Source organism: Lepidochelys kempii, chromosome 23, assembly GCF_965140265.1.
Source record: "Lepidochelys kempii isolate rLepKem1 chromosome 23, rLepKem1.hap2, whole genome shotgun sequence".
Taxonomy (NCBI): Eukaryota; Metazoa; Chordata; order Testudines; family Cheloniidae; genus Lepidochelys; species Lepidochelys kempii.
In genome coordinates, this window is record NC_133278.1 from 1565846 (window position 1) to 1592388 (window position 26543).

The 26543-nt window shown below is 57.9% G+C and overlaps 2 protein-coding genes across 2 annotated transcripts; one reads left to right on the forward strand and one right to left on the reverse strand.

Annotated features, from left to right (window-relative positions):
- Positions 1-1553: 1553 nt before the first annotated feature.
- LOC140902341 (cytochrome P450 2F3-like) lies at positions 1554-9103 on the reverse strand. Its single transcript, XM_073322332.1, has 9 exons — positions 8927-9103; positions 8266-8428; positions 6941-7090; positions 6267-6427; positions 5329-5505; positions 3762-3903; positions 3245-3432; positions 2330-2471; positions 1554-1735 (listed from the first exon to the last, which is right to left on the reverse strand). The coding sequence occupies exons 1-9, from the start codon at positions 9101-9103 to the stop codon at positions 1554-1556; spliced, it is 1482 nt and encodes a 493-aa protein (XP_073178433.1).
- A 2307-nt stretch (positions 9104-11410) lies between these two features.
- Positions 11411-25477, forward strand: LOC140902366 (cytochrome P450 2C42-like). Its single transcript, XM_073322384.1, has 7 exons — positions 11411-11471; positions 13565-14120; positions 14310-14592; positions 15200-15341; positions 16740-16927; positions 18053-18194; positions 25139-25477. Exons 1-7 carry the CDS (start codon positions 11411-11413, stop codon positions 25315-25317), a joined length of 1551 nt encoding a protein of 516 aa, XP_073178485.1. The 3' UTR covers positions 25318-25477.
- The last annotated feature ends 1066 nt before the right edge of the window (positions 25478-26543 follow it).

The window sequence follows — 26543 nt, forward strand, 5'->3', positions numbered from 1 at the left end:
ATGTCTTCTGCAGTTTCCACGGCATGCATCCGATGAAGTGAGCTGTAACTCACGAAAGCTTATGCTCAAATAAATTGGTTAGTCTCTAAGATGCCACAAGTCCTCCTTTTCTTTTTGCGAATACAGACTAACACGGCTGTTACTCTGAAACCTGCAACTAATCTTTGCAAACTGAAAAAACAAAAAACAAACAACCCCCCCAAACCCACTGAATTGTGTGTTTTGCTTTGGGCTGATCAAAGCAGCTTAATCATTTCAAAGCACTTTGATTTTCTGGGGTCTAATCTGCTTCAATTTGGAAAGGAAAATAGGAACTCCTGGGCTGGTTCCCATAGAAAATGTCGAACCTTTTAGCTGAGCTCAAAATCCCCCCTGCTCCCAACCTTGACACTTTTATCTGAGTCGGGAAACCCGTCAGCCCCGAACCTGCTTTACCAGCTCTTTGGACCAAACGGCATTTTTCAATGGCGGGGGGCGGGAGGGGGAAACCAATTTGTCAAAAAAGTCCCACCCAGCTCTGCTCACTGGCGCCTCGGCTGGAAGCCCAAAGCCCTTGAGAGATCAGTGTCCCACCACACAGCCAGGGTGTGCCAGGGTGGGCAGAGATGGCCCCATAGGACTCCCTTCTTGGGTGGGGCTGGTCCATGTGCCTTCTCCCATCCCCTGGTGTAGGGGGCTGCACACAGCCTTACTTCTATTCACCGCTTCCCCGAGGGCTGGCAAGTGGCAGAACGAGTTAGAACCTGGGCTGGCTGAAACTTTTCCTTCTCAGCAGAGGGGGACACCAGAGTGCATCATGGGAAATGTAGTCCTCCAGGGGAGACAGGCCTATGGAGGAGATGGGGCCCATGAGCCACCTGACCTACAACTCCCATGAGGCACCCCTGACTCAACATATTTCTGGTTTTGATCCCCTCCTCCCCAAAATCACACTTTTCTGTGGGGAAATTTTGATGATGCATTTCACACCCTCCCCCTCCTTGTCAAATTTTCGCCAGGTGAGTGGGGAAAAACAGGCCATCTCTAGTTAGAGCAGCCCCAAGGCTGCTCTGTGATACACAGGGCCCAGAATACAGCAGCGCAAAGAAGTCTGTAATTCAGCTTTGCCCTGCCAAAGGGTTGAAAAGCTCTGAGTGACGTCCCAGGTGAGTGCTTGGAAAAGGGGGAGCTTGCGGCGCTCCCAGACGAATGGCCAGGTCTCCCCCTGGGAGCCTAGCTCGGTTGGACTCGCTGGGCCGAGCTCACGACGGGAAGCAGTGGGGGCTGGAGCCCGGAGGCTCAGTCTCAGCAGCGCGGAGGCCACGGGGCCGCCCCCGAAGGGTGGGCGGGACCCCCCGAGGGGCCGGCACGGAAGGGGGATCCCCAAGGGACGGTTTCAGCATTGGGGGGCACAGCACCGCTCCTGTGGCCTCGCTGACGTTGGGCGCGATGGGGCTTTGCCCTGCTCAGCCCTTCAAGAAAACCCACCGAGGGGGCTGTGAGCGGGTGAAAGGCAGGTCACTTTATTGGGGCGTGAGGTGGGGAGCAGCTGGGCTGGGGCTGGGAGGCAGGGCTCAGCGGGGAAGGAGGCAGAACTCGTAGGGCCGCGGGATGCTCCCCAAGCCGCTGGACTCGGGCGAGATGTCGATCTCCGCGGGTGCCGCCAGGGCCCGGAGGGTGAAGTTCTGCAGGATGGCGGTGAGGAAGATGAACAGCTCCATGAGGGCCAGGCTCTCGCCCAAGCAGAGCCGCTTCCCTGCGGGGGAGAGAGGCCGAGGCACTCGTCAGACGGAGCCTGGCTCGCCCCACCCCAGCCGCCCACCTCCCCTTTCCTCGGCCACAGCCGCGAGCCCCGCCACGGGGGAGCGTCCACCTGGGGCGTATCATGGGGAAACGTCCGGGCGGGGCCCCAGGACGGGGCCGCAGCGAGTCCCTGGGAGTTGCCGGGGGGGCGAGATCCTGCGCGGTGACAGGTGGCTGCTCCTCAGGACTACGGGAAAGGGGCTGTTTTCTACGGGTGAACAGAGTCACGGGTGGAACTGGGGAGAGAACCCAGGAGTCCTGGCTCCCAGCACCAATCCACCAGATCCCACTCCCCTCCCAGAATGGGGGAAAGGACCCAGGCGTCCTGGCTCCCAGCCCCCCCTGCTGTAACCACTAGACCCCACTCCCCTCCCAGAGCTGGGGAAAGGACCCAGGCGTCCTGGCTCCCAGCCCCCCCCTGCTGTAACCACTAGACCCCACTCCCCTCCCAGAGCTGGGGAGAGAACCCAGGCGTCCTGGCTGGGGGGCGCACTCTGCCCACAGCAATGGGAGACGCTTCTGCTCCGCAGCGTCCCGGCGGCGCTACCTGCCGAGAAGGCCATGAAGGCGTCGTTTCTCCGGAAGCGCCCGTTCTCGTCCAGGAAGTGGGTGGGGTCGAAGCAGGTGGGGTTCTTGAACTGGGTGGGGTCGGCCTGGGCCGTGCACAGCAGCGGGATGATGTTCAAGTCCTGCGGAGCCAGCAGGAGGTGCGGCCATGAGACCCCGACGCCCCGATATTACGGGGCCCGTCCCGGGATTAGGGACTTTGTCTTGGAGAGGCAATCGCTGCCCCTCCGCCCCCCACCCCGCCCCGGCCCAAACCACCGCCAAACACAAGTGTCCAGACTTTTCACACCTGCTGGCTGATCGCTCTAGGTCGGGGCGATGGCGTGGAGAGGCCACGTGCCCTGCAATCTGGCTGTGGGGCGGGCGCCATTGCCCCCGGTCAGCTCGCCCAGCACCCGGCGCATCCTGCAGGCTGAGCCCTGCCACCTGGCCTGCTGCAGGTGGGACGGTGAGACGGGGGGGGTGTGGCTAGAAATGGGTGTGGCTAGAAAAGGGGGGTGTGGTTTCAGAAGGAAAGAGGGCGTGGCTGTGGGAAAAGGAGGTGTGGCCAGTCAGGAGGCTAGTGGTGGGGAGAAAGGGGTTGTGGCTGGAAAAGCTCGCATGAGGGGTGAGGGAAGGGGTGTGATTGGAGAAGGGGGGGGCATGGTTAGTGAAAATGGGTGTGGTTTGAGAAGGGGGCGTGGCTAGTGAAAGGGGTGTGGTCGGATAAGGGGCGTGTTCGGATAAGGGGCGTGGCTAGTGAAGAGGGGTGTGGTTGGGGGAAGGGGTGGGCCTGGGATGCCCTCCCAGTCTGTGATTTCAGCCCGTGCAGCCATCCTTCCCCAGTGTAAGTCAGAGCAGCCCCCAGGCTCCCCTGGGCTCGGGGCAGAGCGCCCTCCCGCCCTGGGCCACCGACCTTGGGCAGCGTGTAGCCGCGGAACTGAATGTCCCGGGTGACGGTGTGGGGCACGCCCATGGGGACGATGTCCGTGAAGCGCTGGATCTCATGGATCACGGCGTCTGTGTAGGGCATCCGGCTCCGGTCCTCCATGCAGGGGCTGCGGTGGGGGCCGATCACCCGGTCAATCTCCTCGTGCAGCTTCTCTGGAGGGAAGGGGACAGGGTGAGGCTGGCACAAGGGCGGCACCCGCCACAAAGCCCCCAGGGCCAGGAGCCTTGCTGATGTTGATCCACATCCCTTCATTGCAGTCTGCAGAGACGCCAGCGAAGGACCCGGGCCTCCCCTGGACGCCAGCTCAGATCCGGCCCCATTGACTCCCATGGAGCTCTGGCTGGGGAAGTTTGACAAGCAGCTCTCTTTGGGTGAGTTATGAAAGTGAGCCCCTCCTGCCCCCCTTCCCACCTCCCACCCCCGCCTACGTTGGGATAATCCCGGCATGTGGGAATTCTTCATCCCCCTGCCCTGGGGCTACCTTCGATCTCAGGGTGTCGGAGCAAGATGCGGAGCCCGTATCTCAAGGTGGAACTGACGGTCTCCGTCCCAGCAAAGAACAGGTTCACAGTGGTTTTAGACATCGTCTCGTCATTGAAGTGTGTGCTGGGGTTGTTCTTTTCCTGCGAAGGAAGGATGCAAGAATGCTGAGTGTGTGTGTGCGAGACACCACCACGTAATAGAATTCTCTCGGGGGGGTCTGACCCCCAGAGAGTCGGACCGTTGTGGGAGATTTCCTACAGCTAGGTGAGACTTTTCAGCTGAAACTTTCATCTGGCAAACAAGCCGCACTGAAACGCCCGGCCACTTTGCGTCGATTTCGCCACGTTGGGCGTTCAGAGAACTTTGGAGGGGGAAAAGTCGCAGCGTGTCATTCGTTTTGGCTTGAAACGACTTGGTTTCAAAATGTCCTTTAATTTTATGAAGGAAAACAAATAAACCTGTTTGAGGACGGTCGAAATCCAGCTGAAAGGAAAATGTTCCCGACTTTTCTGGCATGCGGTTGGCTTAGCGGGAGGCGCTCTCCCTCGGGGTCACAGCTGACCGGCTCAGTGGCGCTGTTGACTGGATCAGTCATAAAAACTTGACTAGAGATGGACAGGTCCCCTCCCCCCAGGCAAATAGTTGACTTTTCAGGGCACCAGAACTGTTTGCAAATTTAGGTTAATCCAGCAAATGGTTTCAGCCAGAAACAATACGTTTTTTCCCCCCAGAAATGGTTCCTTCCAACCCGGCTCCCTTCGATTTTTCATTTCAAAATGGACTTTCATTTAAAAAAAAAAAAAGGCAAAAGATGTCCTGAAACTACACGAATAATAATAATAGGGACGGTGGGGGGTTGAAGGAACAATTTAAAAAATATCAGTTTTGGTTTGACGCAAACCACGTTTTTTCCCTGGGTGTTTTTGTGGTTCGGGCCCGGAACCAGCCGTCAGCTCTGCTCTTCATGGCTTGTGCTCGTGAGAGAGCAGCTGGTGTTTTCCTTGCAAGTAGTTTGCGACCACACTGGCTTGTCAGATTCCAACTCGGGCGATTCCGTTCAGCCTGCCGCCAATCCCCAGGGGCATGGACATTGTCTCTTTCCTCCCACCCCTCCAGATCCCCTTCTAAATCTGCCAATTCTTTCAAATTAAGGGGAAAAGGGCCAGCCAATCCCAAAGAGTTTTTAATCCCCCACCCAGCCCACCCAAAAAACGTGTGAGCTTCATAACTCATCTCCCACTGCGACTCCACTAAATGAGGAAGGTCAGACAAGAAGGAACAATTAGGGACATGAGTCCCCTGCTGTCAAATTCACCCGCCTCTACTTAAATCCAACACACGGGAAATGCCTCCAGGCACCCTCTTTTGGCTGACCCAGCGAGTGGGTAACGGCTTACGACTGCTGCCAAAGAACGGGATTGCCCCTGGAGCTCAAGTGGTGGAATTCTGGGCTTTGGGGCCGGGCTAAAGGTGTGTGTCTCGTTTTCCGGGAGCAGCCCCCTTTTTTGCTATTGTTCAGGGGGTGGCCAGCTTGGGGGGCTCTCCTGCTGGCCAGGACGGGCTACCTGCTGGATTTTGATGAGGAAGCAGTCGATGAAATCCATCGGGTTGTTGGGATCCAGGATCTCTTTATGCATCTTCAGCTGCTCGCCAACGAAAGCGGCCAGCTTCAGGTAGTTCTTGTAGATTTGCCTGTGAGGCCCGGGGACGTGTCTCATGATCTTGGGGAACGTGAACAGCAACTGGAAAGAAACGTTGGGGAGGGGGTGATAGAACAGTTAGTGGCTCTGTTCTCCCGATACACAGCCGGGGACCGTGTTCCCCTCTGGGGACAGCAGCGGTGTCTAGATCTAAGACCGGCCGTCGGCTTCAGGACGCATGATCATGGCTGTTCTGGCCAAATCTTGATTAAGGGCTTCTGGGCAGAATGGGATGGGGTCCCTGGCTGGAGACACAGAGGAATGTCGAGTAGAGGGAGGGTGGTCGTGCAACCGTGCTATGGGGCAGGAATGAGACCGGAATCCTGTATCCAGTCTGGGGACAAGATGTCGAGAAATTGGAGAGGGGTTCAGGGGAAGACGACTTGCGGTCTGGAAAACCTGCCTCGCAGCAAGAGGAAGAGCCATCTCTGTTTAGCTTTTCCAAGAGAAGGTTAGGAGGCGACAGCTGCATGGTCCATACGTACCTCCAACTGGAGGAGATTTCGGACAGCGGAGGGGTCCCTAATCTAGCAGACAAAGGCTGAGTGAGATCTAAAGGCTGGAGGCTGAAGGTAGAAAAATTCAGACAGGAAACAACGAGCAAACATTTAATTGTGAGGGCGATTTGCCACTGCAACACCTGACCTGGGGAGGGGCTGGTGTTTCTTTCATGTGGAGTCTAAAAGACATGGGCTAGCTCACCCACCAGATATGGGCTGGAGGCAGGAATTGTCCAATGAGGTTCTCAGGGCTGTATGGTGGTCTAGGAGAGGTGGGCCTCCCCATCCCGAATCCTCTCTCACCTGCCCCCAGGTGGAACTCATGAGTTTCCAGTTGCTGTTGATCAAGTTGAGCAGGGTGAGGAATTTCTCGTCGGTGTATTCGAAACGCTTCCCAAAGACCAGGGTGCAGATGATGTTGGAGCCGGCGCAGCTCAGGAAGAAGGTGGGGTCAAAGGGTTTGCCTAGAGGGGAGAGTGAGGGCCTGCTGTTACCCCCAGGCTTTGTGCCCTCAGCCTTCCCCAGGGATCTCAAAGCACCGTACAGTAATTTAGCCACACTTTTCCCTGGCAAGCAGGGGTTCTCGCTGTCTGTGAGATGGGGAAATTGAGGCACAGAGTGGGGCACTGACCCAGGCCAGGTCACAGAATCAGTGGAATGGAATCCGGCATTCCTGACTCCCAGCTCGACCCACTAGACAACATGCTGTACCCAGACGCAGAACCCAGGAGTCCTAGGCCCCTCCCCCTGCTCTAACCGCTAGACCCCATGCCCTTCCCAGAGCCACGATAGAACCCAGGCATCCTGGCTCCCACCTCTGCTCACCCACCAGAGAACCTAATTGGGTTTGTGCAGACTGGGGGCAGAGCCCCAGTGGTTGGATCAGGACGCAGTGTTTGGATCCCAGATCTCTGGGTTTCCGGGTCACTGCCCCGTTCCTGCCCCTGCCCCCGGCTCATCCGTGAATGGAACGGAACCTTCGGTTTTCCGGAACTCGGACACCAGGAACTGGGCCTCCTCCTTGATCCGCTCCTCCATGCTCCTCTTCCCCATGCCGAAGTTCTTGAAGGTGGTGATGGCAAATCGGCGCAGCTGACGCCACCGTTCCCCGGTGCCGTAGACGATCCCTGGGCAAAGGAAATTCAGTGCTGATCATTGCAAAAGTAACGCACAGTGGACAACATAATCCCAGCTCTCCATACACAACCACCGGGTCTCAATGAGCTGTGACCACTCAAGACAGAGATCTTGGCGTCACTGTGGATAGTTTTCTGCAAACAGCCACTCCATGGCAGTGGCCGTCAAACGATGAACAGACTGTTGGGAACCATTAAGAAAGGGACAGATAATAGGACAGAAAATATCACGTTGCCTCTGTATCCATCCATGGGACGCCCACAGCTTGAATCCTGCGTGCGGATGTGGTCGCCCCATCTCGAAAAAGATCGATTGGAATCGGAAAAGGTTCAGAGAAGGGCAAGAGAAATGCTTAGGGGTCTGGAACAGCTTCGGTATGAGGAGAGATGAATAAAACAGACTTTTCAGCTTAGAAAAGCGACGGCTAAGGGGAGATATGATAGAGGTCTGTAAAATCATGACTGGTGTGGAGAAAGTGAGTAGGGGAGTGTTGTTTACCCCTTCACTTAACAAGAAACTGGGGTGAAATAATTAATAATCATCAGGTTTAAAACAAACAAAAGGAAGGACTTCTGTACCCAACATATCAACCTGTGGAACTCCTTGCCAGGGGATGTTGTGAAGTATTACTGGGCTCAAAAAAAGAACTAGATCAGTTCCTGGAGGATAGGTCCATCAAGATGGGCAGGGACATAACCCCATGCTCTGGGTGTCCCTAAACCTCTGACTGCCAGAAGCTGGGAGTGGACGACAGGGAACGGATCACTTGATAACTGCCCTGTTCTGTTCATTCCCTCTGAAGCAGCTGGCTGTCAAGGACAGGATACTATGCTAGATGGACCATTGGTCTGATCTAGCCTGTTCGTATGCACCACACACTAGATACCACTCATGTCTGTGACCTGGGGATAGAACCCAGGAGTCCTGATTCCCGACTCCAACACACTGGACGCCACTCCCCTTCCTGACCTGTGTAGAGAACCCAGGCATCCTGACTCCCAGCCTCCCCCGCTTTAACCACTAACCACTCTCCCAGGAAGGGGAAATGGTTGGGAATCGACCGTGATCCCTGCCCCGGGGTTTCACACCAGTCTGTGGTATGATTCCAGACCCTGCAATACAGCCAGGGGGTCAGGAGCTGTGTGTCCGTCCGTCTGTGCCTCACCATTTCCATTACTCCACATCTGCACTGCCGGAAAGTCCCCCCTGCCGCTGAACTCCTCGGCCTTATCAACCAGGGCTTCCTTCAGCACCTTGTACCCAGAGAGCACCACGCAGGGCCGGGAGCCCAGGTAAAAGGTGTAGATCGGGCCGTAGGTTTCGCTGAGCTGGAAGGAATAAAGGAAGGCGGCTGTTAACCCCGGGCTGCGAGGGTCAGTGGTCAGGGCGCGCAGCGGGGAGTCAGGACACCTGGGTTCTATTCTGGTTCTGGGAGGGGAGCTGGGTCTAGTGGTTAGAGCGGGGGGGCTGGGAGCCAGGACTTCTGGGTTCTCTCCCTGGCTCTGGGAGGGGAGTGGGGTCTAGTGGGTGGAGCAGTGTGGGGCATTCTCAGAGTCTAGGCTCCGGGGTTCTCCTGTGATGCTAATAATAATTCGAGCTGTGTGACAAATACCATTCTGTTTTGGAGCCCAGGTGACAAACGGTTTGTGTTTCGCAGAGCTCCACCAGGGTTTGGCCCCCAGATGCCTGTGAGGTTCTGGGCCTAGGTGCCCCCCGAGGTCACGTCCGGTTGCCCATTTCTATGACTCTATGAAAAGCCACGTTTCTGACGCAAAACTTTCCTGCCACTCAAACCATAATAACGAGCAAACTGAGGCACGACTCACCTTCCGCAGAGACTTTATCAGCTCCTTCACTTCCACCTGCAGCATGTTCCCCAGGAACGGGATGGGGGTGGGCCCGGGCGGCAGGTTGTGCCAGTTTTTCTTCTTCTGGGTCAAGAGGAGGAAGACGCACATGATGCATATCGCCAGGAGGATGCTGAGGGTCCCACTGAAATCCATCCTGGAGCCGGCCTCTCTCCTCCGCTGCACTTTGCGTTAGACCCTGGGTGATGCTGGCACAACCCTGTCTATATAGCCCCGCCCTGGGGGCCTTGCTGATAACGCCCCTCTTTGCATCACAGCTCTGGGTAAATAATTGCAAACTCTGCTGGATGGTGAAATTTGGAATTTACCCACTTGTGCCATCCATGGTGACCACCTGGGACAACTCCTCAGCGGGGCTTGAACCCACCGCCTCGCTCGCAAGCCACCACTGGAGCTGAAGGAGCATGACCCGCTGTGTCTTCTCCATGGTGGACTCGTTTGCCTCATCTCTGGGCTAGGGAAGGACTCAGAGTGGGCTGACGGGTGTTTATGTGGTGGGTGTCCATGGGCTGGGGCATTATTCACCAATAAGGAATTCCGCCACTATGGGAGGACCAATTACCACCAACTCCTTCGGAGCGTCACTGGCTTGGCCTGTGCCTCAGTTTCCCCACCTGTAAAATGGCAAGCAACGGGAAGCCAATGGGGCGTCAACAGGAAGTGAAGCAGGAAGCCAATGGGAAGTCTGCCTGGAAGTCAGCGAGACCTGGGCTGGGTAAGGGCCACAATATACAGCGCAATGAGACCCTCAGTCTTAGCTGGGTCCTCCAGGCGCTACCGTAATACATATAATAGCAGTAATGCAATTCGTACGGCTCTCGTTCTTGAACGACGTTTCCCTACTGAACCGCTGCCAGGGAGCGAGCTGGCATCGCTGACGCTGGCAGGAGACGCCTGCTCCAGCCAAGGCGGGAAGATAAAGGGATCCAGCGGGTCAGGCCGTAACCACGAGAGTCTGGGCGAGCGGCACAGCGGCTCATTATTACCTCTCCTGCCACTGTGCAGATCGGGCAGCTCAACCGGTCTGGGGAGAGCCAGTCCACCCCAGAACTTCATATGCACGAACGATAACCGTGTTTCGATAGAGCAGTGACTTTCAGCCGGTCAGAGCCTGTCCCCTGATGCCACACACCGCCTGCTTTATATGCAAATCAGTTAGATAGACATGAGGAATAATGGGGGTTACAGCATGCTCCCCCAAGGTACAGAATGTCACACCGGGGTTCAGAGGCCACGTGGGACCCAGCGCGGCTTGTGAGCTCCTCCTCATGGCTGGGCCTAGGATGGACGTTTCTGAGTCTGCTGCTGATTCTTTGCAGAGGTGTTGTTTGGCTCAAGCAGTGGAAGTTCAGGCTTTCGGACCCCAAGGTTCCCCCTTCAGCCCCCCCAGGGGTGACCTAGGTGGGGGTGTTATCGCCTGATTGTGGACCTGACCCGCCCCTCCATGGCCATTCAAAGGGATTGTCTCTTACAAAACTCCATGGGGCCGGTGACCTCTGTGTTATATAATACACCTAATAGTGGTGAGAATCCGTGCGAGGAACTGGCCGCTCTCCGTGCGACCCGTCCAATTCTCCCCACCCGGCTCCTGGAGGAAAGGAGCCGAGGCCTTTCCAGCTGGAAACGAAGGGGAAGAATGGGCAAGTGTGGTGAACGCAGCACGAGGTTGACCGAACCCCTCCAATGAGTGGCACGGGCCGGGCACTGGGACGGTCGCTGCTGGCAGGGGCCTGCCTTGGGGCCAGTGAAGGCTGGAGGTTTGCTTTGCCTCCGGGACTTCACCCCCAGAGAGAGGCAGGCCCTGCTGCCAGGAGCTCAGAGTCTGAACAGCCAGAGGAGGGAGTCGTAGATTCCAAGGGACCCCATCTCGTCCGGCCCCCGATAGCACAGGACAGAGACCTGCCCCCCCTTTCGCCCCTGAATTCCTAGGGCAGATTTTTTAGAAAAGCAGCCCGTCTCGATGTAAAGCCATCAGGGCTGGAGAACACGCTGTGCCCCTTGGCAAAGGGTTCCCCTGGTGAATTGCTTTCATGCTTCAAAATTTACGCCTTATTTCCAGTCTGAATTTGTCCAGCTTCAACATCCAGCCCGTGGGTTGTGTCAGCCCTTCCTCGGCTCGCTCGTTGTTAAATATTTGCTCCCCGTGTCGGTACCGATAGACCGGGATCTCCTGCTCTTTGCTGGGTTTTCGAATCCTTTGATCATTCTTCGCTGAGCCCCTCCAACGGATCAGCGTCTTTCTTGAATCGTGGGCACCAGAACCTGACACAGGATCCCGGCTGCCGTCGCACCGGGGCCAAACACAGAGGGGAAATCACCTCCCTGCATGTGGGTCCTGCTTCACCCTCCCCCACTCCCCAGGGCTTATCTTCACCAACGTGGCGGCAGCTGCGCCGGTTCTCCCCCAGCACGCGGTGGAACTTCGGCACGGGGCAGCGGAGCATGGCGGGGCGGATCCAGGAGGAGGCCCAGCGCCTGGCAGGGGAGCTTGGGAACACAAAGGGTAGCTGCTTCCTGTCTCACCTGCCGTCGCCGGAGCCCCCGTTCCAAGCGCCTCAGCCTGTTTACTATCTGCTCAGCTCTCTGCTCAGATTTCTCCCCGTGAACTGGTGGAACTCACTGCCACAGGCTCAGAGGCTCGTGTGGAGAAGGAGACCAGCCACCGGTTCATCAGCCAGGATTAGAGACAGCCAAGTTTAGAGCAAGTCCAAGGGAGGACGGATGGGCTCTGGGCTGGGAGTCAGAATGCCGCGGTCGGTTCCTGCCTCCGCCACAAGTTCCTGGTCTCTGCATCTCTCTTGCCTCGTATCCTCACTCTGTGCAATGCGGATAAGAACCCTGTCCTTTGTCTGTTCACACTAGGAGCTCTTTGGGGCAGGAACTATCTTTCACTGTGTGCCTGGGCAGTGCCTGAAGTGCCAGGGACCCCTGTTCTCTGTCATGTTCTGGGCAGCGCCCGGCGCGACGGGGCCCTGATCTCAGTAGCGGTCTGGGCAGCGCCCGGCCCGACGGGGCCTGATCTCGGTCGGGGTCTGGGCAGCGCCTGGCACGACAGGGCCCTGATCTCAGCCGGGGTCCAGGCAGCACCTGGTACGATGGGGCCCTGTTCTCGGTTGGGGTCTGGGCAGCGCCCGGCGCGATGGGGCCCTGATCTCAGCCGGGGTCTGGGCAGTGCCCGGTGCGACAGGGCCTTGATCTCAGCCGGGGTCTGGGTAGCACCTGGTACGATGGGGCCCTGTTCTCGGTTGGGGTCTGGGCAACACCTGGCACGATGGGGCCCTGATCTCGGTTGGGGTCTGGGCAGCACCCGGTCCAATGGGGCCCTGATCTCGGTTGGGGTCTGGGCAGCGCCCGGCGCGACGGGGCCCTAATCTCGGTTGGGGTCTGGGCAGCGCCCGGCGCGATGGGGCCCTGATCTTGTTTGGGGTCTGGGCAGTGCCCAGTGCGACGGGGCCCTGATCTCGGTTGGGGTCTGGGCAGCACCCGGCCCAATGGGGCCTTGATCTTGGTTGGGGTCTGGGCAGCGCCCGGCGCGACGGGGCCCTAATCTCGGTTGGGGTCTGGGCAGCACCCGGCGCGATGGGGCCCTGATCTTGTTTGGGGTCTGGGCAGTGCCCAGTGCGATGGGGCCCTGATCTCGGTTGGGGTCTGGGCAGCACCCGGCCCAATGGGGCCTTGATCTCGGTTGGGGTCTGGGCAGCACCCGGCGCGATGGGGCCCTGATCTTGTTTGGGGTCTGGGCAGTGCCCAGTGCGATGGGGCCCTGATCTCGGTTGGGGTCTGGGCAGCACCCGGCCCAATGGGGCCCTGATCTCGGTTGGGGTCTGGGCAGCACCCGGCCCAATGGGGCCCTGATCTCGGTTGGGGTCTGGGCAGCGCCCGGCGCGACGGGGCCCTGATCTCGGTTGGGGTCTGGCCAGCGCCCGGCGCGATGGGGCCCTGATCTCAGTTGGGGTCTGGGCAGCGCCCGGCGCGACGGGGCCCTGATCTCGGTTGGGGTCTGGCCAGCGCCCGGCGCGATGGGGCCCTGATCTTGTTTGGGGTCTGGGCAGTGCCCAGTGCGACGGGGCCCTGATCTCGGTTGGGGTCTGGGCAGCACCTGGCCCAATGGGGCCCTGATCTCGGTTGGGGTCTGGGCAGCACCCGGCCCAATGGGGCCCTGATCTTGGTTGGGGTCTGGGCAGCGCCCGGCGCGACGGATCCCCAGTCTGTGATGGGGCCGCTAGGTGCTACTGTAATACGCCTAATAATAATGATTAATCTTTGGGCCATAAGCCAACTGGATAGTAACCATGGAGTGGAAGAAGAAACCTCAGCAAGTTATTCCTGAATTGCCCACCAGGGCACCTTCCACTCTTCCAGCTTCCTCTAGCCCGGAGATGCTCTGACCTCCGCGGCTCGGGAGTCAAACTAGCGAAAGAGAATCACAGCCGTGTGAATTAAGTACACTATCGAATCAGATTTCAACAGCCTGACAGGCGAAAGCCTCCGTTTATAGCTCTGTAGATTATTCTTACAGAAAATGAGTTAAGAACTTCATGCAGGTTCATCACATGATTGGGGACTAACACAATAAAAGTCTCCTGGTTGGTCAGTAACGGAGATCAGTTACTAATTCACTCACACTGCATGGGAGCGTCACGGGCCGCAAAGAGACACATTACGGCGCCACTTGCGGCCTGCACGCCTGGGTCGGGGTCTCGCGGCTCCATAGCAGCTGGCCAAGGCTGCGGGGGGAGGAATTTCTGGGCTGGGTGGGCCCTGAGCCTCCCAGGCTGGTCCATTGCCCTGGCTCCTGGGGCTCCCCTGCCCTCTCCGTGGTGCTGAAAGTCCCAGCACCATTTGCAGCACGAATCCGCTTTCCCTGGGCCCTGTGGAGCTCTCTCCCCTTTCCCCCAGGCTCGCCCTTCGACCCCACCTTCCTCCTGGGCTCCGCCGGCTCTAGCATCATCTGCTGCCTCGTCTTCGGCAGCCGCTTTGGCTACAAGGACCAGGAGTTCCTCACCCTGCCGAGCTGCATCAACCAGAACTTTCGCCTGCTGAGCTCCCGCTGGGGCCAGGTGGGGCTGGTGCCAGGGTGGGACCGAGTGAAAGTCACCCCCGTGATGGATGGACAGAGAGGGCAGGGATGGACGGATGGACAGATAGAGGGGTGTGTAGGGGGGTGGATGGATGGACAGAGGGGTATTCATGGGGAAGGCGGGAGGGGCGGATGGACGGAGGGGTGTGTGGGGGGAAGGCGGGATGGGTGGATGGATAGAGGGGTGGGGGGAGGCGGGATGGATGAATAGACACACAGACAGATTCTCTTTGCTCTGGATTTGGACACGTGACCCCCCGTTTCGGTGTCCGGACCCACTGAGATCCCAGCTGCTCCTGGCTATTTTGCTGGCCACCCCCTGGGTGCTGGGCATGTGCCCTCACCAGCTCCCCCCGTGCCCGTCTCTTGCAGCCCTACAACGCGCTCCCGCCCCTCCTGGCCGCTCTGCCGGGCGGCCCCACGCCCAATGGGCGCGGATGCCCTCGAGCGCCTTGTCTCGGAGAGAGCGAAGCGGCCCCAGGACTCGCTGGGCCCCAGCTCTCCCGACAGCTACATTGACTGCTTCCTGCTCCAGACGGACCAGGTTTTGGAGCAGCCCCAGGGATGGCCCTGGGCGAGGGGGCGGGAGATCTGAGTTCAGTGCCCCCCTCTCACAGGCCCCCTGGATGACCCCGGGGAAATCCCAGCACGCCGGGGCCCTAATCTCGGCCGGGGTCTGGGCAGCGCCTGGCATGACGGGGCCCTGATCTTTGCCTTGGATGATGCTGTTTTGTATCGTCACCCCTGGTTCCTGTCGGTCCCTCCTGCTTCTGATGGAGCCTCTGTTCTTCCTTAAATCCACCGTCTCGTGTTTTATTGTAAGTGCTCCCCAGTGGCCTGTTTTCCGGGTGCTTTAAGGGAAAAGCGGTGAATGGTTGCTGCTTTGGGGGCAGAGCGGCTGCGATTTCCATGAGAAGTCGGCATCAGGGGCTGGCTAGCACAGGGGACTTGGGGCTTGGGGGCCACCTCTTGGGGCCCAGCCCAGAGGAGAGGCCTTGGATGGACCCCAGGCTGGTGCTGTTTGGGCACTCATGCCTAGCTGGCACCAGCAAGATCCCCGTCACTCAAGGCTGGGGGGGGTCACAGTCCTGGGTACCCCAAGAACCATCCCAGTCTCTGTTTAGCTCTGTGCTTCTCGCCCACCCCCCCAGGAAAAGCAGAACCCCGACACCGAGTTCACCACCAAGAACTTGGTCATGACGACGCTGGAGTTGTTCTTTGCCGGGACGGAGACGGTCAGCACCACCCTGAGATGCGGGATCCTGCTTCTCATGAAGTATCCTGAGATAAAAGGTAGGGCGGGGGGAGGTGCTAAGGTGCTGGCCTGGGACTTGGGGGCCCTGGGTTCAAGTCTTGGCCTTGCTCGGTGCCTCGGTTTCCCCATCTGTGACACAGAGATCACACTTCTCCCCTGTGCTGCGAAGGGGAAACCCATGGGTGTTTCTGACAGGGCTCAGGTCTGATAAGAATACGGGGCACGGGCCCCGGCTGGCGTGATTCGGTGCTGCAGTGAGTGATGCCAGCCGAATAGCAGGCTGCGATGGGGTGAGCTGCCCCTTTCAGGGTAGCGGTATCCAGGGTTAGCTCACCCCTGTTGTGTGCTGGGGCCCTTTAAGAGTTCAGGGTGCTGTGATAGCCAAAGGACGACAGGAGAAAGGCTCCCATCGGGTCAGCGACAGGTTGCGAATCCCGAGACGGGACTGGAGACAGAAGCTGCTGGGTTGGCAACACACAGCCCCGCGCCAGGAGGAGCAGGCGGGAGCCAGAGCAGCCCGGTGCCGCCGGGGAAGACCCTGGTGCAAGCTGTCCGGAGAGCGGGAGCTGCCCTGGGGGAGGGCAGAGATGTGCCCCTGGGAGCAGAGCGCTCGGTGCCACTCCAGAGCCCGGGGCAAGGTGAAGAGCAAGAGACGCATGACGATGCGGCGGCCCCAGCTGGAGGGAGCTGGAGAGGAGGCAGCCAGGCTACTGGGGCCGTGGCTCGGCGGGACACCCGAAGCAACACCAAGGGGTGTTGTGACGGCGGTCGCAGAAGCACCAGGTCCCCGAGAATCAGCGGGTGGAAAAGTGAGAGGAACGGGACCGCCGTCGCTGAGCGGAGAGCCAGCCGGGACACAATGGAGAGGACGGGGTCTCCTGCCCTGAAGAAGAGAAACGAGACTCTCCCATTCAGAGAGCAGGAGCAGCACAAAGAGGGCAAACCTGGGGGTCAGGGTGAGCTAGGGTGACCAGACAGCAAGTGTGAGAAATCGGGACGGGGGTGGAGGGCACGTGTACGTACTGGGATGGGGCGTGGTGGACTCCTGAGCAGGAGGCAGTCCTAACGAAGCTTAAACAGGGTCCCAGGCCTGTTTCAATAGGGTGAAAGGGCCAGACTGTCTAGTGGCCCCACAGATTTCTGGCCCCATGGAGGCCAGTGGAGCAATGCCAGATTACACCCCCTGGGAACTTGGCCCAACGGTACCCATCCAAACCTGCAATGTTGCCTGCAGAAATACAGTGGAGATAGGTTGGGTTCCCTCTCCCTCACACCAGTTTGAATCTGGAGTCACTCCATTGCTGGTAGCAATAGTAGGCTGTTATCTTCTATGTCACTGGGGTTTTGTATGTATGGGAGCTAGTGCGAGTGGAGGATTCAGGCCATCGTTCCCGCCACCCCAGCCTTTGGGCTCAGTCTTGTTCCTCTCGGTGCAGAGAAAGTTCACAAGGAGATTGACCAGGTGATTGGGCGGTCCCGCCTGCCGGCAACCGAGGACCGGAGCCACATGCCCTACACCGACGCCGTGATCCACGAGGTGCACAGATTCGCCGACGTCATCCCCATGAGCCTCCCGCACATCACGACCCAGGACGTCCAGTTCAGAGCATACGTGATCCCCAAGGTCGGGCTCCTGGTGCCAGGGCGAGGGCAGGGCCAAGGTGCTGGGGAACTCTGAGATCTCTTGCTGTCTCAGGACCAACTCTGCCTCCTCCAGCTCCTGGTCCATTGAAGTCCATGGAAAGACCCTCCGTGGGCTTTGGATGACTCTGCCAGACCATTTCACCCAGGCTTTCTCGGTTACCCACCATGCGATGCACTGGATTGGCAGCCTCGGTCCCTTCAAGCCATGTGCTGAGTCCAGCCAGCTGCCCCCTCCCCCCGAACCTTTGACATGGGAGGCGGGCACGTCAGGCATGAGGTAGGGAAGGTTCTGGCCAGAGGTAAAGCAGAGCTAATTGAAATGGGGGTGGGGGGACTGGGTTTTTTGTGTGTGTGGAAAATTTTGATGAAAACTGGGGAACATTTCAATTTTGGGGCAAAAATTTGAAACCTGAAAATTTTGGGCTGAGAACTGAGACATTTCAATCCCAAAAGGCTGCTGCAAAGCTTCATGGGAGATGTAGTTTGAGTGCCGCATGTCCCATTCTCCTCTACAGGCCAGGCTTCCTGATCAGACTACACCTCCCATGGTGTACCACAGCATCCCCTCTTGGACAAGGGAAGGCACTGCCTCATGGGAGTCCTTGGCCATGGTGCACCATGGGAGATGTAGTTTGGGTTCCTTATGCTCCCTTTCTCCTTTATAAGCCGGGCTTGCTGGTCAGACTACATCTCCCATGTTGCACCACCGTGTCCCCGCTTGGACGAGGCGAGCTGGTGCATCCTGGGTGTCCCTAGCCATGGTGCATCATGGGAGATGTAGTCCATCTGGAAAGCCTGGCCCATAGGGGAGAATGGGGACACGAAACAACCAAACTACAATTCCCATGGCTGGCGACCCACACGATGCTCTGACTGTCCCCAGCTGGTGTCCATCCTCTGCACAGGTGGGCGGTTGCTCTGCTTCACCAGATGTGTGCAGGGTGAAGGCCAACCACTTAGCAAAAGGGGATGGGCCGTGGGATGGAAATGATGGGAAGATGACCCTGGGCTCGGCTGGTGCCCCCCCCCCGCCCACGTCAAGGGGTAGGATGTGTTGGCCCTGTCTGTGTCCCGTCATCTCTCAGGTGGTTTTCTCTGTTACCAGGGCACCGCCGTCATCCCCTTGCTGAGCTCAGTCCTCTGGGATACAAGTCAGTTCAAAAACCTGGATGTCTTTGACCCAAGGCATTTCCTGGATGGGAGCGGGCACTTCCAGAAGAGCAATGCTTTCATGCCGTTCTCTGCAGGTAAGAGGTGTGTATTCACATTCAAGAGTGGGTGAGGCCTAGTGATTAGAGCAGGGGGGCTGGGAGCCAGGACTCCTGGGTTCTCTCCTGGCTCTGGGAGGAGAGTGGGGTTCAGTGGTTAGAGCAGGGGGGCCGGAGCCCAGACATCCTGTTTCCCTGCTCTGACTGTGTCCTGGTCTCGCTCAGAGCTGGGGCTGGAACCTGGCGCTCTGGCCCAGCTATGCCGCGTCCGTCAGTACTTACTCCTCGGGTTTCCCTCTAACCCCGCTTGCCATCCTGTCTCCTCTCCCAGGCAAGCGGGTGTGCGTGGGCGAGAGCCTGGCACGCTTGGAAGTCTTCCTCTTCCTCCCCGCCATCCTGCAGGGCTATACCTTGGAGCCGCTCGGCGACCCGGGCACCCTCGGCACCAGCCCTGTGGAGAGCGGGCTAGGGAACATCCCCCACCCCTACGAACTCAGGCGGCTCCCGCGCTAGAGTGCGCCCCGCGTCAAAAGCCCCCCATAAAGCCGAGGACCATGTGTGGTGCAGTCACCCCTACTTCAGAGAGGCTAGACCCCTGCCCCCCCTTCCAGCCAAGGTCCCACCCCTTCTGCCTAAGGTCCCACCCCACACCGCCCCTTCTGCCTCCCCACTCTCGCTGGCCAGCCTGCCAGTGCAGCCCCGAACCCCAGCCAGCCCGTCGCAGTCCAGAGGAGTCTCAAGTCCCCGCCAGCTGGCCGGGGTTGAGCTCTGAGCCTGGGCCACCCAGAGGAGCTCTGAGCCCTGCCGATGAGCCCCTGGAAGAAACACAGGGTAGAAAACAAGCCCTCATTAAGCAGACTGCTGATTTGTGTCACGTTCCTTCCTTGGGGTTCTCTGGGAGGAAAAGGACGAGGAAGTTGAATTTGATGTTTGCAGAGTTCTAGGAACCAATCTCAACAACCCCGACTAGCAGCATAAGCGAGACGAAGAGGCAGCATGGTGAGATTTTTATTGGCACGTGTCGTTAAACGTCCATTTCGCCGCCCATGCAAACCGATGAAAAAACCTGTACATCCAAATTCCCAGCTAGGCAAAGTCAGCAAGAGGCTGCGTGAGAATGTCTCGGAGCATGAGCTGGGCCCAGGTATCCACCAGGCTCTAGTTATAAAACCTTAGAGCTTTGAATCTCATCATCTATTGTCATTAAGTAATTGTTGTCTGCTTCCCCCCACTCTCTGACCTCCCTGCCCCTTATTTCCCACAACTGTGAAAATTTAAATTGATACAACTAGGGGAAAATGCTTAAAACCCCGCATTTTGAGCAACTGGGAACATTTACATTAAAAAAATGCTTAAAAAGAAACACCAATATAATCCATCAGAAGTCTAAGAAAAATTCTGCTAAGCCTAGATCTAAGAAGGCAAAGATAGCTTTGGAGGTTGGGGGGTTGGGGGTTTGGCGAACGTAAACGGGCGAATTGGTCAGTTCAACGACCAGCTGGGTTTTCGGAAGCCAGTAACACGAGCGCAATAGGAAATGACACGTCTCCTTGCCCACTAGCCTGGGAAAGTGACTTCGTTTCGGGTTTTGACTGAGTCCCTCACAACCAGGCCTCATGTGGGCTAATTGGTTCTTGGCTTTTGCTAACATCACAGAGGAAAAACCACCCGAAGCTAAAGCGTTAAGACAATCTTGTCACTGGCTTACCCAAGGGCTCCTTCTCCAGGCAGCTACGGTGATCAGCCTTTTAACCTACCTCTCCATCAGCCCAGGAGCCAGGAGGTTGGTACCTGGGTCAGTGGTTAGACACTGAATCAACCGGACTTTAGATTGATCTATTACCCGGTGCAGTGACATATTAACCCAGAGCTTTCTAGCCCGGCCAGCTGGATCATAACACCCCTTGGAAGCTGGAGGGAGTAGGGGAAAGATCTGGGAGCTGGATGGAAGGGGGAGACTGAGGCAAACCCAGGGGGGTGTGGTGTGAGAGGAGGGTCTGCAGAACTACAGGACGCATGGGAACAGGCCAGCAGGGTGTGTAGCAGGAGAGATGGTGGGAGGGATGAATGGATGGAGGGATGGAGGGAGGGATGGATGGCCAGCAGGACGTGTAGTTGGAGGGATGGTGAGAAGGATGGATGGCCAGCAGGGTGTGTAGCAGGAGAGATAGGTGGGAGGGATGGATGGATGGAGGAAGGGAAGGAGGGATGGATGGCCAGCAGGACACGTAGCAGGAGAGATGGGTGGGTGGTCCCATGTATCTCTAGCATATGGAGGTTTAGCCATAGTTCCATGCTCCGGTCCAGCAGGGAAGGAGATGGAGCCAAGGCTACCATGGCCAAGCCCCCCTCCGCTGACGGATGCTCAGAAACTCACCCCCTTTGCCCCCATCCCCATCTGTGCAGATGCGGGATAAGTACGGCCCGGTGTTCACGGTGCACCTGGGCTCCTGGCGGGTGGTGTTGTGGGGCTACCAGGGGGTGAAGGAGGCCCTGGTGGACCAGGCCGAGGAGTTCAGCGGGCGCGGGGGATGCCGGTGTTCTCTAAGGATTTCAACGGGCATGGTGAGCGCTCTCCTCCCGGGTCCCTGCTCAGCGTCTCTGGCAGCGTCCCGTGTGCAGGGGTGAAGGCAGCAGGGCGGTGTAGCGGGCAGGATCCTGGACACCTGGGTTCTGTTCCCCTCTCAGCCGCTTGATGCGGGCAAGTCACTTTATCTCTCTGTTCACTGCAGCCCTAGGCGGGGTCCTGGTGCTGTATAAACACAGAACCGACCCAAAGGGCCTGCCATCGCCATAGAAACTATGCACATTCATTTCAGGCTGACCGCAAATGAGAATTTTTTGGCAAACTGAAAACAATTTGAGACTTTCATGATGGGTCGCGCGGACTGATTCACTTCAGACTTTTCACCTTTAAAACGACTGAGAAGCCGTTGCTAACGGAAAAAATCAAACCGTTTTGTTTTGAAACTGTTTGTTCAGAATTTTTTGTTGGCTGGAACAATTTGGCGAATTCAGTGTGAATTCACTGCATGTTTCGGTTAACCCCCAATCTGCATATTTGGGGGAACATTTCATCCGAAAAATTTTGCTCTGCTTGAGTAGCTACTCTAAGAGTTTACTAGGACTGGTTGAAAACTTCTCATTGAAATGTTCTAGTCTGGCAATAAATTCAGTTTCTGACACCACAGATCTTTCTGGGGGAAACGTCTGCTTTCCTTGAAACCTTTTCTTTTAATGAGGAAAATTCTCATTTTTTTGGCAGCAGGGTTTTGACTTCAAACCTTCAGCTCACCTCTCAACTCCGTGAGTTTACGGAGTAATCCCATTCGCTGGCAGCAGTAGTAGGTTGTCATCCTATTAGTGAACCAGCCTTGAGGCAGGACACATGCTCTGCCAGGGTGTTGAATCAGCAGGGTGGGCCAATAACTGCAGCCACTGAGCATGTATCCTAAAGGACGGACCTTTGCTAACAGCACCCTTTAGGGAGGCCGGATGGCCTAGTGGATAGAGCCCAGGACTGGGACAGTCTGCCACTCCTTGGGTAACTTTGGGAAAGGCACCTCCCCGTCTGTGCATCCATTTCCCCATCTGGATAACGATACCGACCTGCCTTGGTGTGGCGCTGGAGGGGACGAGCTGGATAAGAGCTAGGCAGGATGGTGATGTTTATCTCTTTCTCCAGGAGAAGCAGAATCCAGCTACTGAGTTTTCCCTGGCCATGGCCACCTTCAACTTACTCTTTGCCAGGACCGAAACTACCAGCACTGCCCTGCTCTATGGCCTCCTGATCCTGCTGAAACACCCGCAGGTCCAAGGTAAGGCGGAGAAGTGGCTTAGTTGGGATTTCCCCATTCCCCTTGGGGAAAACCCCACAGAAAGCCCAGCTGTGGCTCCATTGACGTCAGTGGAATGAGGATGAGGTAAGGATTTGACCCCTTAGGGCCATAAATAGCCAGCAGTCAGCTCTCTGCCAAGGGCCGGGCCACCCCGAGACAGTGGCTAGGATTCTAGGGATCAGCCTGAGTTATAGTCCAGTAACGGCCCCGCGTGAAACGCTCGCCCAGCGCTGAGCTTTGCCCCCACAGTGAGGCTTCTAATTCCCCTCTCTCCCGCCCCCGCAAGAGAAGATCCATCAGGAAACTGACGCAGTGATCGGGAGGGACAGGATGCCGTACATGGCCACCACACTGCATGAGATCCAGTGATTCAGCGATATCCTGCCAATGAGCCTCCTGCATACCGTGACCAGAGACACCCGGTTCCAGGGGTACCTCATCTCCCAGGTGAGGCCGCCCGGGAGAGTGAGCTGAGTCCCATGTGAGTCCCATGAGGGGCTGGGCACACCTAAAGCAGTGATTGCCCTGTGGGGGGCTATGATCCGAATCCGGCCCTGACCCCACTGCAGTTGGTGGTGACTCTGGATTGACCCCAGGGAGGCTGAGATCAGAATCCTGCCTGGTCCCGCATTGCACTCACTGGGTGATTCTGGATTTACCCTGGGGGAGCGGAGATCAGAAAACAGTCCCACCGGCAGAGTCCCAGCGGCTAATTCTGTTTTTCCGCTGCTTTCCCAGGGGAAGTACGTCCACCCCCTGCTGAGTACTGTGCATTTTGACTCAGAAGAACATAAAACCCCTGAAGCTTTTGCCCCTGAGAGGTTTCTAAATGAGAACGGTTGCTTCAAGAAACAGAATGCCTTCATGCTCCTTTCCGCAGGTGTGTAGTTCTAGGTGTTGTGACGGGGCAAGGCCCGATGGCTATAGAAAAGTCGTGGGAGATAGATATATTAGCTCCAGGCTAAACAAATCCCTGGTACCAGGATAAGTGAAATGGCAGCTGCTCCAGGTCAATTAAGACACCTGGGGCCAATTAAGAACTTTCCAGAAGGCAGGGCGAACGCTAGGACACCTAGCTGGGGCTGGCTGAAACTAGTTTAAAAGCCTCCCAGTCAGTCAGGTGGGTGTGCACGTCAGGAGCTGTGGGAGGAAGTTGCGCTGTTGGAGAGGCTGAGCAGTACACACCATGTCAGGCACAAGGAAGGAGGCCCTGAGGTAAGGGGGAAGTGGAGCTTGAGGAAGTCGGGGCTGCTGCAGGGGAAGTAGCCCAGGGAATTGTACGTGTCATGTTTCTAAAAGGTCAGCTACTATTAGGGTCCCTGGGCTGGAGCCCGGAGCAGAGGGTGGGCCTGGGCTCCCCCCTTCTCCCCCTCCCCCGATTAATCACTGAGACTGGGAGACAACAGCGACTGTGCAAGGGAGGATAACTTCTCCTCACCTCCCTCGCTGGCTTATGATGAAAAAGGCTCAGTAGACTGTGACCCTTGTCTCTAGAGAAAGAAGGGTTAGGTGGAGGGTCATGGTGAGCCTCTGAGGCTAGCGAAATCCACCAGGAAACGCGGGACCCACGGAGGCAGGGACAGAGCTTTGTCACAGCGTCTGGTCATCAAGGAGCGCTGGGCTCTGGTCCTGGCTCTGCTAAAGCCGGCCCGGCTCCTCCGTTTGTTCAGCTGTGAAATGGGGCTAGTGCTTTCCCTCCCCTTCCTGCTTGGGAAGCCCAGAGGCCACGGTGGTGGGGGAAATGATCGGAAGTGGGGCGGGGTGGCTAAGGAGTGGGGCTGTTGCTCTCAGTTTATTTAGGGGCTTGTGAAAATTCCAGCTCAGCTGTGGTCAGTTTTCGCTCTTTCTACTGGCTGCTTCTCACCTAATGTAGATCCCCAGAGCCCCGTGGGAATGTAGGGCCGGAGGGGAACCACGAGGCTCCCGCCTCTGGGGGCTAGAAACTTTCTTCTCATTTCAAGCCTCTGTTGATTCCTGGCCTGGTCATCCCCATTTGTTTCTGGCCTCTAGCTTCAATAACTCTTCCCCCTCCCTGGGGTTTAACCCCTGATGGATTTATACAGAGCGGCCAGATCCCCCCCTGCAGCCTTCATGCTGCTAGGCTGGATGGGCCCAGCTCTTGGATTGTCTTTGGCTGCCCTTTAGGTCTGAGCAGTTTAGCCAACCCCCAGCTGGTTTCTGCAAGGAGGAGAAATCGAAGTCAGTGGACAGAGAACACCCACAAAGTCCTGTTTCCCAGCACGCTGGAGAAACAAGCAGCAGCGGGCAGTTTCCTGGCTCAGACATTCCCCTGTCTGCCCCTCCAGCGGGCTCTTTGCCCAAAAAGCAGTCTCTCTCTCTCTCTGATTCCTCCCAGAGGTCCATTCCCAGCTGGGCTCGTCTACCCAGGGAAACTGACCCGAGTCAGCCATCCCCGTGAGGAGCTATTCTGCAATTGCCCTTCCAGTCAATGTCGACGAGGGGTGAGGGGTGAGCGCTCACCTGCTATGCACTTTGGAGTGCCATGGGTTACAGCTGCCCTTCCTCCAGAAGAGAGGAGTGATTGCTCCTCGCGCTCAGCGCCGTAACTCCTTAACGAGCTCTGTGATTGTCTTTGTAATAAGGACTCACCGGCTGGCAGCACCGGGACCAGGCTGATCTGTGGCCCCACCGCAGAGCTTGTCGTCAGTGTACCTGGCTGATGGCCCCGGGGTCTGAGCCCCCAGGTTAGCCCAGCCCAGGCGTGAGCAGCCCCCCGGGGTGACTGTGTCCTCGCTGGTGCCACGCTGACCCGTGTGGGTTGCTAGGACTTGGGGGGCAGCTCTCCTGGGTTAATGCTGCAGGGAGCAGAGCTGCCCGGATTCTGTCCAGTGAACAGTGGGAGAGCTGGCTTGTCTGGGGCGGGGCAGGTGCTGGAGGAATACGGGTGCTGGATGGCCTTAGGGGCAGGTGCTGGAGGAATACGGGTGCTGGATGGCCTTAGCCTGCATTCACACCGCAAAGTGGGCAGTGGGCTAACAACGTGGGCTCTAGCCCAGGTGGGAGGGATTATGGGGAAAAGCCCCAGTAAGAGCCAGGACTGACTCAGCTGCAGCCCCAGCCCCCTAGATTGCACAGTGATTGCTGGGCCCGGCTGCTCGGTGCTGACGACGTGTTATTGCCCAGGGAAGTGGGTGTGTCTGGGCGAGGGCCTGGTCCGCATGGAGCTCTTCCTCTTCACCACGGTCCTGCAGCGCTTCGCCCTCAGCTCGCCCGTTGACCCCCAGCAGCTCAGCCTGGCCCCTGGCGTCAGCAATCTAGGGAAGGTGCCACAGTGCTACCAGCTGTGCCTCCGCCAGCGCTGACGGGGGTAGGGTTGCCAACTCTCCGATTGCAGGAAACCAAACACTCCTGCCCCGCCCCTTCTCTGAGGCCCTGCCCCTTCTCAGAGGCCCCGCCCCCTGTTCACTCCATCCCCCTCCCTCCTTCGCTCACTCTCCCCAACCTGCTTACTCGCTCATTTTCACGGGGTTGGGGGGATTGGGGTGCAGGAGGGGATGAGGGCTCTGGCTGGGGCTGCAGGCTCTGGGGTGCGGACAGAAATGAGGGATTTGGAGTGTGGAAGGGGGCTCCCGACTGGGGCAGAGGGCTGGGGTGAGGGAGGGGGTTCGGGGTGTGGGCGGCACTTATCTCAGGCGGCTCCCGGAAGTGGCCGGCATGTCCGGCTCCTAGGCATAGGGGCGGCCAGGCAGCTCTGCGCACTGCCCCCATCTGGAAGTGCTGCCCCTGCAGCTCCCATTGACTGTGGTTCCTGGCCAATGGGAGCTGCGGAGCTGGCGCTCGGGGTTGGGGCAGCGTGTGGAGACCCTTGGCTGCCCCTATGCCTAGGAGCTGGACATGCTGGCCACTTTCAGGAGCTGCATGGAGCCAGGGCAGGCAGGGAGCCTGCCTTAGCCCCTCTGTACCACCAAATGGACCTTTAATGGGCCACTCAGCGGTGCTGACCGGAGCTGCCAGGATCCCTTTTCGACCAGGCGTTCCAGTCAAAAACCAGATGCCTGGCAACCCTAGACGGTGGCAGGGGGTCCTCACAGCTGCCCCTTGGCCTGTTGGGATTGTTCCATCTCAGATTCACCTCTGAAAGGGTTTTCTGGCCTCCCCCAGCCACTCTGTGTAAAACAGATTTCAGTCGTAGTCTTGTGTACGCTGTGCTCCAGTGGACCCAGCCTGGCATGGGTTACAGGACTCCTGGGTTCCTTCCCTGGCTTGGGGAGGGGAGTGGGGTCTAGTGGGTTAGAGCAGGAGGGCTGGGAGCCAGGACTCCTGGGTTCTATTCCTGGCTCTTGGAGGGCAGCAGAATCTAGTGTGTTAGAGCAAGGAGGGAGGGGGCGGGAAGCTGGGAGTCAGGACTCCGGGGTTCTAGCTATGAAAGGGAGAATTGTCTGGTAGTTAGAGCGGGAGGTGGGATTCCTGGGTTCTGGGTCTAATATTTAGAGCAGGGGGCTAGGAATCAGGACTCCTGGGTTCTATCCTCAGCTTGGCCAGTGACCTGCTGTGTCACCTTGGGCACGTCACTGCCTGCTTCCTCAGT